This window comes from Ammodytes marinus (genome assembly GCF_949987685.1).
Source record: "Ammodytes marinus genome assembly, chromosome: 15".
NCBI lineage: Eukaryota > Metazoa > Chordata > Actinopteri > Uranoscopiformes > Ammodytidae > Ammodytes > Ammodytes marinus.
Window position 1 is genome coordinate 28,313,261 of NC_137219.1, and position 17,224 is coordinate 28,330,484.

At 39.4% G+C, this 17,224-nt stretch overlaps 1 protein-coding gene across 3 annotated transcripts in view; it reads left to right on the forward strand.

The window, feature by feature from the left end:
- The window catches only part of dapp1 (dual adaptor of phosphotyrosine and 3-phosphoinositides), a 33,321-nt gene that overhangs the window by 12,196 nt on the left and 3,901 nt on the right, over positions 1-17,224 (forward strand). For 2 of the 3 annotated variants that reach the window (XR_013845223.1, XM_080042060.1), the window contains exons 4-8: positions 8,107-8,240; positions 8,832-8,879; positions 9,063-9,125; positions 9,794-9,879; positions 13,646-13,733. Coding sequence is in view for 2 of the 3 variants with exons in the window: in XM_080042060.1 (XP_079898186.1) it covers positions 8,107-8,240; positions 8,832-8,879; positions 9,063-9,125; positions 9,794-9,879; positions 13,646-13,733 (419 nt within the window). In the remaining variant the exon portion in view is untranslated. The remainder of the gene's footprint in view (positions 1-8,106; positions 8,241-8,831; positions 8,880-9,062; positions 9,126-9,793; positions 9,880-13,645; positions 13,734-17,224) is intronic. The other variant, XM_080042061.1, reaches the window with a different exon arrangement.

The following is a 17,224-nucleotide window of genomic DNA, read 5'->3' on the forward strand; positions in this document are numbered from 1 at the left end:
CCAGAGCCCCTTAGGCCTACATACTGCTCTGGCCCGCCCATATCGGAAAGAACGATTTGATTGGTAGCTATCTTGACATATTTAATGAGCTTCAATTGAGAGTTTCCAGACCAACAGGCGCAGCTAATTTAATTTGCCAGCGCCTAGCGGCAGGTCTGGATTTCCAGGCTACTAAAACGCTTCTCTGTGGTTGTGATTCCCAGGAGCTGTTGAGCCACTCCACCCTAGCTCTACTAGAGCAGACACAGGCCTGGTGTGTGTGTGTGCTTGTGTGCAGAAGTAGACTGTAACTGCCAATCTGTCTAGGACAAAGCGTTTTTGACAGTCCAACGTTGAGTTGTAGTTAGTGGTACTGAAGCCCACAGTGCTGAGTGTGCCATCCTGATGCAAACTGGTGAGGGTGAGCGCTGACTGGGGGAATGTCTGTGTATGGTTTGGTCATATTAATACTAGACACTGCTGAGGTATAGTGGCAATGTAGGCGGTCTCTCCTGGTACAGTGATGTAGCCTATTGTATTTCAAGTGTTAGTAATGTCAGTAATGACATTGGCTAGCTGGTAAGCAATGGCTCCTGATGCCATCAGGAAAAGTATTCTTTGCTCATATTGATTGGGTTTTTGTTCACATTCATTTTAGATACTGAAAGTGATAGAGATAAGGAGATTTCAAAGTAGTGTATTGTCCACCTTACAAGAGATTGGAAACATTGGGATTTGCCTACTACTAAATAGTGTCATATTAAAATGCAGGCAACTTATTTCCTGGTGCTGAATAGAGCACTCATGACATACGCTGTGTTTCATTAGTAGTTCCACTTCCCCTCGTTCCCTTACCCTCAGCCCTTGGTATGATGTAGCAGCCATAGTATAATAAATGGATAGAGCAGCATGGCCGACCTCAGTTCACCGAGGAGTATCCCTTCTTTCTTGGCGTGTGCGCGCCGCCACCTTGCCAGAGTTTGACTCCGCCTCACTTCCTCGTACCAAAAAAGGGCATGTAGTGACGTTGGGGGGAGGGAGATACTCCCGTCTAGCTGAAGAAACGTGACGTACACTGAGTTAGCAACATTTAGCACGACTGCCAGGAGCTAGGCTAACAGCACTCGCTCTACTAGTTAGCCTACCGGTAGACGAGCTCAGCCTCAGTCACGTAATTCCCTGCCTCCAGTTTGGTCCAACAACTCCAACAGAGCTGAACATATTCTCAATATCACCTCCGAGCACATTAAAAAGCTCATCGCTGAAACAAATGTCTTCTAGTGTTGACTAAGGGCTGAACAAGCTGATCTCAATGTATTTGTAATAATATTAATTTTATTTTGGTCTCCAGACTGAAAATATTATTAACAGTAATACATGACAAGGGAGGACACATTCAATCTATAAACAGATGAGAACACTAATTTAATAGCCTATGATTTTGAATAATACATATATTATATAAAATATTTAGAGCAGGTTTTTATGTTAAGGTGCAACAGTTGAATTAAATTATTAAATACACTTTCTATCGCTTCTATACAGCCACCGTTGAGAGCATCCTCACCTCATCCATCAGTCTGATTTGGCAGCCTTGACTCATTCTCCCGGAAGAAATTACAGTGCATCAACAGAACATCCAAAATTATTGGCACCCCCCTACCATCCCTTGAATTACTATCCCGCAAACTGACACTACACAGAGCCCGCAAGATCATCTCTGATCCCACTCACCCTGCACACTATGCCTTCCAGCTACTTCTGTGAGGTGTTACAGGACAATTGCCTCCAAAACAACCCGGTTCAAAAACAGTTTTATTCCCACTGCAATTAACATTCTAAAATCTGAACGCTGAGGATTAAGCATGGCCCTTTTGTATTATGTAATGTGTCTGTCTGTATCTATGTCTAATGTTCAATGTAAAGTTGTAACCTGTACCAAGGAGCTGTACTGAAAACAAATTCCACCAGCCTGGCTGTGTGGTCATTAAAAGTATCATCATCATATCAGAGAATTGACTCTTTTACAAGTCACCAATTAAAATATCACTTGAGTAAAAGTAGAACATTATGTTATATTAAAAGTACTTCTGAAAATGATTTTGCTGGTATAAGGAAGACTCAAAGATGACCCAGGTAAAGATTAAACAGTGTAGAAGGAAATATTCACATCCTTTACTGAAGTAAAAGTACAAATACCAAACTGTTAAATTGCTCTGTTACAAGTAAAAGTTTTGCATTGAAATTTTAACAGGAGAAGCTATATGAAACATTCTTGGCATATTTTCATTAAAAATTACACTAAAATAGTCAAAAGATAATACATTTGGGTCCGTTAAGTTATCAATTAATAATATTATGTTTTTTTCTATATAATCAGGGCTATGTAATGTTGTAAAACACTTTACTTAAGTTAGGTACAAATCCCACAAAAAAAAAAACTTTAAAGATTTTCTACAGAGCAGGAATACTTCTACAAGGATGGACAGTGCAGAACAAGATATATCACAAAATATCACAATCAATGACAATTATCACAAGCAGATAAGATGAGGATAGTCTGAATGTAGGTTGACTTCAGCTTGCTGCCAGACGAAGGGCCACACTGTTGCTCTTTCACCGTGGAGATCAGGGAGAACAGAGGCACACATTCATTCCTCCATGTTAACCTGGAAGAGGACAAAGAGACAACCACTGAGTCAAACAATACAGAAAGAGTCAGATAAAAGTAATGCACTAGGAAATCAATAATTTTTTTCCAAAAATAACGTTTGGAATAAAGGAAGAAACAGCAAAAATTGTATATTTATTTTTGAGTTAATGCAGATGTAAATATGCATATTTTACATCTGCATTAACTCACACAGTATGATAACTGTCATAATATCCACGGATAACACAGCTGTGGAAACACAGCCACAATTGTATATTTAATTTGAGTTTATAAGACTATCCGTGGAACGGAGCCGGTTTTACGAATGCACATAGCCCCTTCATCTATAAACATTATTGAGCGCAAACTTGTGAGCATATATTTTGTCACAAAAGTGTTCCTACGCCATAGGTTAACCCATAGATAGTAAAAGGTTTAACTGGACCGATCAGCCCAACTTTTGTTTCTGAGCCAATACCATTACGTGCCCAGGTCTGACCATAGACTGTCGTTAGCAGCATGGAGCCTTGAACAAACCTCGGGCCCGGGCAGAGTCACATCGGCTCCACAAGCATGCAGCCAACATGATTTATGATATGATTTAAACCGATATTCGACACGTATTCAACACAGTACCATGCCCATAAACTGTAAAACAGCGACCCTCACGGTCCAAACACCGCCCGAACCCTCCCGGTGCTCAAGTCATGGTAGTGGCTACTGGCTATTTATTTATTTGATTTGATTTGATTTAATTTATTTCAGACATATCAAACATACAAAACAAAATGAAAAGCATGGAAATACAATAAACAAATTATGTTTTCACAAAAAAAAAAAAAAGATAACAAATTATCTGTATTTCTGAGATATGCCTGAAAAGGAGCAGGAAAAAGTATACACTTATTTAATCCTACCCCTTTTCCATAGTAAAAAAAATAAAAATATTTATTAAATTAAAAAAATAAAAATATTTATTATATTCGCTTCTCTTAATCCATATACTCTCTGTACAATTGGTGATACTATATTTGCTATTTACGAACTATACATACATACATACATACATACATACATACATACATACATACATACATACTACTTAATATACTATGAATTTTTTATATTTTATATATTTATATCATGCATATATCTATATTTATATTTATAAACAATCAATATATCCATATCTACATACATATCTATACAATCAGTAAATATATCCATATAATTATAATTTCCTTCTTACTTCACACCCTCATCCCTGTACCTTTTGAAAATCATTGCTTTGAACCTTTTTTTAAACTGGATCATGTTTGGACATTGCTTTAGCTCCATGCTCATCCCATTCCACAGTTTCACACCCCCAATTGAGATGCAATGACATTTTAAAGTCATGCGTACAGCCAGTGTCTTAAAGTTTAACTGTTGCCTCAAATTGTAACCCCCCTCTCGGTCAAAAAAAAGTTTTTGAATGTTACCTGGTAGCAGTTTATTTCTAGCTTTGAACATGATTTGTGCAACTTGATATTCAACCAGGTCATTGAACTTTATGATACGGGAATGTAAAAAGAGGAGGTTGGTGTGATCATAATATCCAGCTTTATTGATTATTCTTATGGCTCGTTTTTGTATTGTGACTAATGGTAGCAGTGAGCTTTTGTAAGTGGTCCCCCAGACCTCCACACAGTAATTTAAATAAGGTAAGATCATTGTGCAATAAAGAATATGCAATGATTTTTGATCCAATATATGCTGATGCTTCGTGACAGTTTAGATTTAACATGTTTAATGTGAGGTTTCCAGCTGAGCTCACACCAAGGAATTTATTTACATACACTCTTTCAATATTAACACCGTCAATCTTAACATTTACGTCATTATTTAAATTACAATTTCCAAACAACATGATTTTTGTTTTACTTAGATTCAATGACAATTTATTATTGTCAAACCACTTTTTTAATTTGCTCATTTCAGATGTAATTAACTCCAGAAGCTGCTGCAAGTCCTCTCCCGTACAAAAAATATTAGTGTCGTCTGCAAATAACACAAATTGTAAAATCTTTGATGTTTTGCATATATCATTAATGTAGAGAATAAAAAGAATTGGCCCTAATACTGACCCCTGGGGGACCCCACAGGCAATGTCCAAACAAGATGACATATGTTCACCCATCTTCACAAACTGTTGCCTGTTCTGTAAATAGCTCCTCAACCAATACAACCCCCCTGATACCATACCGTTCTAATTTATTGATTATTCTGTCATGATTTATGGTATCAAATGCTTTTTTGAGATCAATAAAAACACCGGCTGCATAATTCTTTTGGTCCAGCGAATTTGATATCTTTTCAATTAGCTCAATGACTGCTAATGAAGTGGATCGGTTGGGTCTGAAGCCGTATTGGCTGTCGGTTAGTAAATTGTGTTTATTGATGAAATCTGGCAGCAAAGAGTTTTTCTAAAATTTTTGAAAATTGAGGAAGCAGTGAAACAGGCCTGTAGTTTGTGAAGTGGTGTTTGTCTCCAGTTTTATACAGCGGTAAGACTTTTGCAATTTTCATTTTTTGGGGGAATTTACCAGTTTGAAATGATAAGTTACAGATGTGCGTAAGTGGTTTTGCAATTCCTTCAATGACATGTTTAACTATTCTCATGTCAATGTCATTATAGTTGGTAGGAGTCTTGTTTTTACAATTATGAACAATCTCTATAATTTCACTCTCTTCCACTGCTTTTAGAAACATTTATTTTGGAATGTCTATTAAATCATAATTATTGTCTTCAGATCTCACAGATCCTGGGTCATTAATTTTTTCTGCCAAATTTGGTCCCACATTTACGAAGAATTTGTTAAAACCATCAACCACATCATCCATATTATCTATTGTATTTTCTTTCTCCATAAAATACTCAAGGTAACCTGTATTTTTTGATCCATTTCTAATAATACTATTTAGCACATTCCATAAACCTTTCATGTTGTTTTTGTTATTCTCTAGTATTTTATTATAGAATTCTTTCTTACATATCCTCATTATATTGGTTAATTTATTTCTATACTTTTTATACTTATTTTCTGCTTCTGCAGTTGGATTTTTCATAAATTTTCTATACAGTGTATTTTTCTTTTTGCAGGCATTTTTCAAACCCTTATTGATCCACGGACTAGTTGTCTGTTTATGTCCATCACTGTATTGTTTCACAGGACAGTGTTTGTCATAAAGTGATTTAAAAACGTTAAGAAATCCATTATATGCTTCGTCAGTGTCTTCTACCTCATATATTTCCCTCCAATTCTGTTTCAGTAAGTCATTCCTTAATGCATTTATGTTTTCTTCGGATCTCAGTCTTTTGTATTTAAAATGACTGGTACAATTTAGCTGGCATAAGAGAGCTAACACTGTCACTGTGACTCTCGCAAAACTAACATCTTTTAATTTGTTCTATAGGCTACAGTGTACGGTTGTAACATAACAATAATAATTGTAAATACAGTGTTATTCACCGAAAAAACTGGCAACCACAGTCCCCTCCATCGTTGGTACAGTTTACCAAAGAACAAGACGGCTTGGCCCCAAGCAGCACACGAATGGAGGAATGAACGCACTGCTGTCTACTGAGTTAGCATGCTAACCCTTACAACAGTGTTTCTCAAAGTGCGGCCCGCGGGCAACATATCTGGCGGCCCGCATTGAATTATGAATTATTAAAAATAAAAATAAAAATATTGAAACAGACGGAGGGGATCCGTCCCCCGTAACAGTAAAAACAGTACAGTAGTCGAAATACTTAAATATCCCTCCTAATTGTTTATATTCATTCCCCAATTATTAATAATAACACCCCTACAGTGGACCGTACCATCTTAAACTTGCGAAGTTCGGCTGGCCTCTGCCTCTCGTTGCAGACGGCTGGTCAGCCTCCCGCAGTGCAGCAGGCAGTGTAGTGGTCCCAGTTTAAGTTGTTAGATAGTGAGCTTGTCAAGCCCAATACGATGCACTTTCTCACCTTCAAGGTGAATTAGATTAGGTTAAGTGTCTAAGGATGGATGCTAACATTATCTGGTTTCTAACTCTTTTGCCTAAAGTTTAGCTAACAAGCTAACGTTAGCTAGCTGCTGATAGCCATGGAACTATCTTCCTAGTTGACTGCTGATAGCCCACCCAGTTTATTTCCAATGTATAGTGTCATAATAGTTAACACTGCTGCTGCATCATGAGTAGTGAGTCCTACAAAAAAACACTCCAAAATGTGATACGTTTTCAATGTGCAGAAAGTTTTGAACAATAAAGTAGAATAAATATTTGAATGCAATACAGAATGCCTCAGTGCCTTACTGATTTATATTCCATTAGATGTGTGTCAATGGGAGCTAGTTGTCTTTTCCTTAACTAGTCCACCATAAATAAATACAGAAGACACAAATTACTGCATAAAAATTAACCAAAATGCACAAAATTAAGTGTTCGAACCTCAACATTTTCTGGGGGACAACCACCAGACCCCCGCTTTTAATGTGTCCCCCCAAATGTTGAAATGAAACCTAGCCCTTCATTTATTAATTAAAATGTGTTAATTACACATTATTGGATGCAAACCAATACATGTAAACTTTAAAAATGCAAAGACGCTGGCCATTCGGCGGCCCCCGGTCCAATGTTGGGTTCCTAAATTGGCACTCAGCTATCAAAAGTTTGAGAACCCCTGCCTTACAACTAGCCTTCGAGGTTGAGTGAGGGACAGAGGCTAGCTGTCAATCAAGAGGCCGTGCCCCTAAAATTCATATATTTTAACCTCCAATAGAATAAAAACTAGCCTGCTAGAAAAAAAATCACCCCCCTCAGAGTTGACATGGAGATATGAACTAAACATACAGACTAGAATGGTTTTTCAATCCAGGCCTGAAATAGGTTTATTAATGCTGTGAAAACGGCATGTTTAACATTGGAGTCAATGAGAGATGGCTGTCTTCTGCATACAGCCCCCAGTGGCACTTCCGGGTTACTACAGTTGTGGTCACTTCCTTATTGGATGCTGGTAAAAATCGCTGAGGTTGGGGCTTGGTAGCAGCATACGTTGCACGGAGGGAACTTGGAGCGCGGAGGGAGAGTGGGCGGGGGAGGAGCGGGGAATTTAAATGGAACCCACTTGCCCTTGTAGTCGCAATGGACCGTCAGTTACATAAGTAGTTCTGAATGCAAATAATAGAAAATTATAACATTCTGCTAAAGTATATTGCATATATAATATATAAATAAATATTGAATTTCGAAATTATTACTCAGACTAGAGGTTGAGCACAATCTCAACGCAGCGATACAGTACATTAAACATTCCCCAGCATTGTTATACAATCTAACAATCATTTTCCGATCACTGTAATACAAAAAGGGGGAAGGCCCACACACATGTCCATAGTGTGTTGTTGGTTGTTGTAATTGTGTTTGTGTTTGAATCCTGTCTGAAGCAGGAACCCTCATAGTGCTGAAGTGTGCGTACCCTGTGCATGTGGAGGAGCCTTCCATCTACGAGTCAGTGAGAGTTCACACAGCCATACAGACAGGCCGCACACAAAACGACCTGGTGCCCAATGCACCGTCGGTAGGTCAACACACCTGTACTCAGCCAATACCACAAGATAACAAAACATCTGAGGGACCAAATTAACCTAGACGGGGCCTCTGCAAATCAGCCTTAAAGGAATATTTCAAATGTTTACATTTTTAAGCTTTTTGCCTCACTTTCCGCCTCAAGAAAAGGCGACAAAAACCGTTCCTGTAACTGCGTGCATTTTTGATATATAAATGTACATAGGTCGCTCATCCAGGTTATCTTAGCTCAAACACTGGTAGTCAAGGGGAGCAGGTCAAAAGATAAACTTTACAACATCACTAAACGCTCCTGTGTGCTTGTTGGGACTTGTTTATTTACCTTGTTATGTTGCGCTCTATAATTAAACACGTTATGTCTTTCTAGAAACAAATACATACGTACGTGACAGTTTTAAATATTAAAATATAATTCTATATTTTTACAACATACTTCTATTTTGGACCATCATTTGTGTTGTGAGAACATTCTAATAACCAGTCATTCAGCTGCTCTGACATAATTCATAGCAGCTGATAATTGTTCAATATATTGTTCTCACTGTAGCGTCACATTTCTACTTTCTCCTTCATGTCTTTTCAGCTTGGCACAAAGGAAGGCTATCTGGTGAAACAAGGAGCATTTGTGAAGGTGAGAGTCACACCTCACTGAGTGTTAAAACAAATAAGCCTCATTGTGAAACCTGTTCTACTGCTGTGATTGCAGTTGAAAATGTTCTCTGAGTGCAGTGAGTGACGCATGACTTTCATAAACATGCCTCAGTGTTTGAATACAGAGGTGATATTTAAAGTGCTTTATACACCTTTTTTGTAGAGCTGGAAACAGAGGTGGTTCACACTCAACAGATATGAACTCAAGTACTTCAGAGACAAAATGGTGAGTCTCTCATCACCTGTGTGCTAAATGTGTTTCTATTCACAACTCTACCTTTGGATTTTCATCAGAGGAACAAGCTAGAGCAGATGTACTAAGGCTGTGTTCCAATACCCATACTATCTACTATGGTGGAAAAAAGATTTAGGATGTCCCGATTCTTGTGGCCAGATTTAGTATAGTTAGAAATACCCGGATGTCTACTACATCCGGCCGAGATTTTTTGTGTTGAAAACTGCATCCTATTTGGGTGATTCTGACCCACAATCCAGTGCACACCAGAAGTGACGTTACATCGACAGAGCCTCCATATGAAAACAAACAGGGATAGGACGTATCTAACAGCAAGAGGCAAAATCAAGGCGCAATGTTATGATGAAATAAATAAGTAAAAGTATGTCCCAATAGTATGCCTACTGCATCCTAACTAGATTTTTTTTATGGTCAGATGTAGTATGTAGAATAGAAAGAAAAAAAGTATGAGGTTTGGAACGCAGGGTTTCTGCTTCACTAGTCTCGCAAGTCAAACAATAACAGGGTGTGAGCTTAAGTTTGTGGCTGTGTGTGTGTGTGTGTGTGTGTCTGTCTGTCTGTCTGTCTGTGCATGTGTGTGTTTGTGTGTGCGTGTGTGTGTCTGTCTCTGTGTGTGTCTGTGTGTATGTGTATTGCAGTGTGAGGAGCCCATTCGAACCCTGGACCTGAAAGCCTGCTCTGCGGTCCAGTTTGACTACACTCAGGACAGAGTCAACTGTTTCTGGTGGGTGAGTCTCAGTGACCGTTAGGGATTTGGCATTTTCTCATTTAAATCCAACCACACATCCATTATTAGGAGCCATATGCTTTTTGTCAAATCAAGTTAATGTATATGGGGCGGCAGGTCGCCTCTGGAGTGCAGGGTCAGTGGTTCGATCCCCCGCCTACCCACCACATGTCGAAGTGTCCTTGGGCAAGACATTGAACCCCGAATTTCTCCCGATAGTTAGTTTGCACCCTGCGTGGTAACTGCTGCTATCGGTGTATGAATGTGTGATTGGGTGAATGTGTACAAAACAATGTAAAGCGCTTTGAGTCTGTGAAAAACCAGGGGAAAGCGCTATATAAGTGGAGTCCTTTTACCATTTATGTGTCTATCTGAAGTACTAGTCTGCAGATGGATTATCATCAGAGTGCTTTCTGTATTATGTTCTGTGGCTTAATCTGCAGTGGTGTAGGCCAACATATGGTATCTTATTCAATAATGAATTGTTTGGCAGAAGGTAATGTAAAGTGTTCAAGAAAGTGGTATGTTGCAAGTTCACAGGCTAGTCTGTGCTTTTTGACACATGCGAGAAGAGGAGGGATGCCATGTCGTCCCATTCACCAGCCTCCATTAACCTTACAAAGTCATGAACTTGACATTGTGGCTTTAAAAACACTAGAGAATTTAGATTTTAATGGATGATAAATTGACAGCATTATTACTTTTGTGTGTAATTAGGTAATAATAATGAAATTTGTGTTTGCTGCTAAAGACACTATTTGTAAAACTGGCGGTGTGACTTGGCTGATGGATGCCAATGTTCACACTTTTATTACTCCCAATAAAGTGAAGGGAATGTGTCTTGGTTTAACTTCTATTTAATGTCCATCATTTGTCAATATAAACGTATTAATGTCGACATCCCTTGCAGTATTATGCCAAAGAATTAGGGCTGCAACTAACGATTATTTTGATAATCGATTAATCTGTCGATTATTTTCTCGATTAATCGATTATTAATCGTTTAGTGTTTTGGTCCGTAAAATGTCAGAAAATGGTAAAAAAAAATTGATACATTTTCCAAAGCCCATGTTGACTTCCTCAAATGTATTATGTCCAAAACACAAAGATATTTCAGTTTACTGTCATAATAGGATTAAAGAAACCAGAAAATATTCACATTTGAGAAGCTGAAATCAGAGAATTTGGAAATGTTTTATTAAAAAATTACTCGAAACGATTAATCGATTATCAAAATAGTTGGCGATTATTTTAATAATCGATTCGTCGATTAATCGTTGCAGCTCTACAAAGAATATTACAATAGAGAAAAGTTCTCTGTACCAATGTTTGACAGTAAAAGTATTCTTAAACAGTGTTTGTACTGTATTTAAAGGAGGAAAAATATTTGAGATGCTTCATTTGTGCATGGTTTATAGATCATAATGACATAACTTTGTAGATATATCCTTTGTTTTATGGGTATTTTAATGGTCAATTCAACAAAAACAACAAACCTCAGCCTTCTGATAATTTTGGCCACCACTGTATATAGATATATATATATATATATATATATATATATATTAAAATAATTTAATCGTCCGATATAGTGTATCACTGATATAAGTATGGGCATTGGCCCCCAAAACAAACTCCATATCAGTGGGGCTCTACTTTTAACACAATTCAGCCTACACTGGAGAAGCTTTTGCTCCAAAATATGCATGTAGACGCCTCCGCAAGCTCCTGGATTATTGACTACCTGATGGACAGACAGTTTGATGAATGTCTGAGCAGGCAGTTAGCACCACAAGGGACTTTACTCTCACCTTTCCTCTTCACCCTGTATACCACAGACTTCAAACACATGCCTTGCGTTCCAATACCCACACGTTCTGAAATTTAGTATGCTAGAAAAAAAGATTTAGGATGTCCCAATTCTTGTGGTCAGATTTAGTATGCTTAAAGAGGACCTATGATGCTTTTTGACTTTTATGACCTATAAACGTTGTTATGATGATTCATAGTCATGCTTAACCATACTAAATTATCAAATAATGACTTACATGCATTTCGACGTATTCCCTGCTGACCGTCTGGGGTGTCTGTGCCGAGCACTAAACACTATTCTAGCCAGTCGAGAAGTCACGTGTTCAAATCGGTCTACCCTTTGTAACTTTGTGACGTCGCATGTAACTTCGTGAAGTCACCACGCGGATGTTTCCATGTATGGTAATGCTGTCACTTCCCTGTTCGCGTCTGCCTCGCGCCCTTATAGGTCCATGCTCGCGCTTCCCGCCACTGAAAGTGTTCCGGAAGGAAGGTAACCAATCACAACGGAGTGGGGTTTGCAGGAGGGGGGAGGGTAGCGGAGATGGCCGATGCACAGGCGGAGGGAGCGGAGATTGCCGAAGCACACACACTCAAGTGTTGACAGGACGTGCTGGATCGCCAAAATAAGAGAAAGAGCTTCCCGAAAATCTACATAGTTTTTTGTGATGTGATTCGTGTCAGGTTGCTCTATAGCAGTGTAAAACAAGAAATTAAGACCAGAAAAGTAGTATAATAGGTCCTCTTTAAAAATACCCTGATGTCTACTACATCCGGTCGATGATTTTAGTGTTGAAAAACAGCATGCTATTTGGGTGATTCTGAGACACAACCCACGTGGCACCGTAAGTGAAGTCACATCGACGAAGCCTCCATATGAAAACAACCAGGGATGTGACGGATATAAAAGCCAGATGCAAGATCAAGGCGCAATGATATCATGAAATAAATAAGTAAAAGTATGTCCCAATTGCATGCCAACAGCATCCAAACTAGATTCTTTTTATGGTCAGATCTAGTATGTAGAATAGAAAGAAGAAAGAGTATGAGGTTTGAAATGCAGGGTTAGAGTCCTGTCGCAGCAATGCATTCTGTGGTTGTGTTTCTTCTCAGTTTCACTTCCCCATGCCAGCAGACTGAAATCTGTGTCCTTTGAAAAAAAGGGAAATCTGAGCAGTTAGATAACAGGAAGGAAACAGGGGGAGGGAAGGAGAAGTACAAACTTTACAACATCACTTAACGCTCCTGTGTGCTTGCTGGGAATTGTATATTTACTGTTATGTTGCGCTCTATACTTTTACACTTTATGTCATGTTAAAACCAAATACATACTGGAAGGAAACCAGGAAGTGCCCGTGACGGTCATGTGTGTATTTAGTTCTAAAATGACATTAGTTAACAAGTGTAAAAATATAAAAATATTTGGTGTTAATACACAGCCTAGGCTCTGTAAACTGGCATGTTGCTAGCTACGGTGGGCCGCTTGTTCACATACCCTTTTAGTGTATATGCCCTTTTACAAAGCCTTAGTCTAACGCACCGTCAAAAAAGTGTGTAGCTTCCATCAATATCCGACTCCAAACTGATTACTTTACATTTGTCACAGCTTTAACTACACAGCGATGTTATAGCATGGAAAAATAAAACATAGAAAATAACTTATTTTATATATAAAACATAGAAAATTACTCATTTATATATGACTAAATTATATATTTTACACCATTTTAAATAGTATGAATTTTTTAATTTGTAACTAAATATATATTAAATCAATTATTTACATAGTGGCTCCTAAAGACAAGTTTTATCTCAAATATAGCCATCAACCTCACTGGAGTAACCTAGCAGACTAACTTAACCAGCCAATTCACCAGCAGATTGGCTCCTGAATATTAGGCTCCTATTGGATATGTGCTTTGAGCCTTTCTTAACATATGTCTGTCCACAGCATGGTGTTCCCTGAGAGAACCTACTATCTTTGTGCAAAGACGGGTGTGGAGGCCGACGAGTGGATCAAGATCCTCAGGTGGAAACTGGTGAGTGTTATCACACAGTGCTGCCAGAGAGTGACTAACGGCTGGAGTCACTCCATGGCATAGTGGAGTCAAATCAAAAACACACATAGGCCTTTCACACCAAAATGAACCAAGAGTCAGTTCCAGGCTGGTGTTGGGGTCAGTTCAAAACTGGTTACAGCCTTATCCCAGTTATGAACCGGTTGGTTTCACATCGACCGGAGACAGCTATGGAGCCGGCAAGAGAGCAACGTCATGAAGTCACTGTAAACGTGTGTGTACGTCACCCGACGCCGCTGCTCTTGTGGCTAACGCTAAAGCTACCACTAGCTTTAAGCACAACAACAGCGGCGAATACGTCTTATTTTTACACGTGTTGGCTCTCGCTTTGCTTTCTTAACCAAACAGGACCCATACAGCGTATTCTCGCCGGTCAATTTCGAGGGCTTGGAGCAAAAGGGGCGTAAGTGACATATTTTGCGAAAATGACTTTTATATATAATTTTAAAGGTCTTGATAAGTTCTATCAAATGGTGAAAGAATAACGTCACTAAACATTTTATTTTTTGAAATAAAGGCTAAAAACATAAAGGCGTAAGTGAAAACCTTCAGTTGAGTTTGGAGCAAAAAAGGCGTAAGTGCACTGAGCTTGGCGCACAAAAGGCGTAAGTGCATCATAAATAGGCTAAAGAGCTGACAATACTCGTATTGGCTTGGAGCGAAAAGGGCGTAAGTGACATTTTCAGAATTTTACAGGAGAGCAAAAACAAACTTTTTATTGATCATAAATATTTAAACAGCATATGAAATCAATCTCTACTTTAATAGAGATTAGGCTTCAAGGAATTAATATTTAAAAAAAAAAAAAAAAAGATTTATTAAAATAAAAAAATAAAAAAAGTGTTTATTTTAGTGTCCTATGTTCTCCATCATATGTGGGTATATCAAATTCTCCAAACATATTCAAAAACACCTTTTCTGTAGTATAAATGATGGTCTTTTCTGCAATCCCTCCATATTGTCAACTCTTGAGCCTATTTATGATGCACTTACGCCTTTTGTGCGCCAAGCTCAACTGAAGGTTTTCACTTACGCCTTTATGTTTTCAGCCTTTATTTCAAAAAGTATAATGTTTAGTGACGTTATTCTTTTACCATTTGATAGAACTTATCAAGACCTTTAAAATGATATATAAAAGTCATTTCTAATCTCTATTAAAGTAGAGATTGCTTCCATATGCTGTTTTTTGTTAAATATTTACAATCAATAAAAAGTTTGTTTTTGCTCTCCTGTAAAATTCTGAAAATGTCACTTACGCCCCTTTTGCGCCAAGCCCTCGATTTGATCGCTACGTTCGGTAATTATGTTATGTTTACGTCTCGTAGTAGCGGTGTTTTTAAATATGGCGGGCATGAGGTTTGAGTTGCTCTAGTTGGTCAGGATAATCCCTCCCCCGGCTGCTGGCGCAAGCAGTTCTTCCCAAACCCTGCTCAATCCTGGGGTATGAGTTCCCCCGGTTTTTACGGCCCGGAGCAGGCTTTCTGGCGGTGTGAAACCAAAACACTGGCTCTAACTCCGAACAAGCCCAGAACTAGCGCCGATTTTGCGGCGGTGTGAAAGGCCTAACAGAGAACTAATGATAGACACCTAGTCTGGGCCTAAATCAAGGTTCTGATTGAGTATGTTCTGATGGTTATCCTTGATTGTGTGGGGAACACTTCATGACTCAGTATTCTCTCATTTGTTTCTGAGTGATGGATTGTTGCTTGAGTAATATTAAACCACTTCCTTATTGCTGAAGGAAATTCACAAGTCAACACTTCAGGTCAACTTACACCTAAATATGACTGAAAGACAGAGGAGCATCAAGTAATTTACCTGGCCTCAATTGCCCCTTTTACCAAATAAGCAAAATTGGGGCTTATACGTAGCTAGAGCCCAGTTGGAATCAGTTATTTGGTTTCCCACTGCCAGAGAGCCGGCTCCGGGCTGGAAAAACTGGTGCCAGAGCAACACCAGGTTAGAGCCAGACTGGAAATAAGAGTCGCAAACGTCAGGTGCCAGGGGAGGGATTATCCTGACCAACCAGACCAACTAACTAAGCGGTTCAAAACTTGTGCCAGGGTGAAACCAGTGGCTCACTGGCCCCAGCACCAGCCTGGAGCTGCCACTTGGTTCCTGTTGGTGGGAAAGGGGTAACAAGAAGCAAACCATGAAAATACTGCCTCCTTGTGGCCTTAAAGGTGTATAACACATTGTACATGAAAACCTGAAAAACTCAAAAGTTCCATATAGTTAGGGATGCACATTTGGTGGGTATTTTTACAGGGCAATCGTGCTGGAGGCGCACTCACACTAGGCAAACGTGCCTAGTGTGAGTGCGCCCTAAGTGTTCTAAGGTGGCAGCAGCAATGTAATGTGGGTTTTAAACTAAGGGCGCACTCACACTAGTGCCGTTTGCCTGTTCCGTGCTCAGCACGATTCAGCACGATTCCCCCCCCCCCCTCCCCACTCCCCCCGCAGGCCCGTGCTCACACTGCTCGTGGCCTGGGCACGATTGCACCTTGCCTACGTCACCGTGCGCGTTTAGGATTTGGAGCTTAGTCTACTTGTAGGCTATACGACTGTTTGTGAATATTTTCATCCGGCCAAATTTGCATCAAATGTTCCACATTCAACGAGAATCCTTAAGCTATTGTTTTTTTTTAAATGTAGCCTTGACGTAATAGGTCGCGGTGGACAGTCTCATATTTGTGCAGCACGCTGTTTATTATTAATATAACGGCCCGTCATCAGACCATATGTATCCGGATGGTTTTGTACACATCGATCGCTCCATCAAATCCAAGTCAGAACTTTTTGTATGGGCAGAGATCGTTTTTTTAAGTGTCTTTATAAAGTTTCTTGTTAAACCTTAGTGTAGGCTACTGTTTCCTTATCACCGGGCCGCGGTGTGTTGTTTTGGGTGCGTCTCCACCGCCATGCGTAAATGCAGTTATGACAGCTGACGGGAGGAAAAAGAAAAAAAATCATCTGACGAACGTGAGTAAACACGAAAACCTTTTTGCTGTGCTTTCTGAGCCGACCTAATTAGCTCTCTCCCTCTTTTATTAGCCCACACCTAGGCTTACACACACGTTAATTCTCACACATTATAGCTACAAGTCCAAGTGGTGGGCAATTCTGGTGCCGACTAGTAAGGCAGCGGACGTTAACGGACAATGCATCCTTAATAAATTCACGTCAGGAACGCCGCCTGTGCGCTTGCTTGTGCGCGTGTCATCTCAGTAGCATCTGTACTTTGGCCACGGCACACCTCTCCCAGGTGTGCCGTGGCCAAGGAGCTGTTCCGTGCTGGAATACGGATGGCGTGATCACACTAGCCAAACGTTCTAGACCAGGGGTGTCCAAACTTTTTTCACTGAGGGCCACATACAGAAAAATCTACGAAGGGCCGGGCCACTTTGCAAAAATAACACATTTATCAGGACATGTAGCTGCTCTGATGTTTA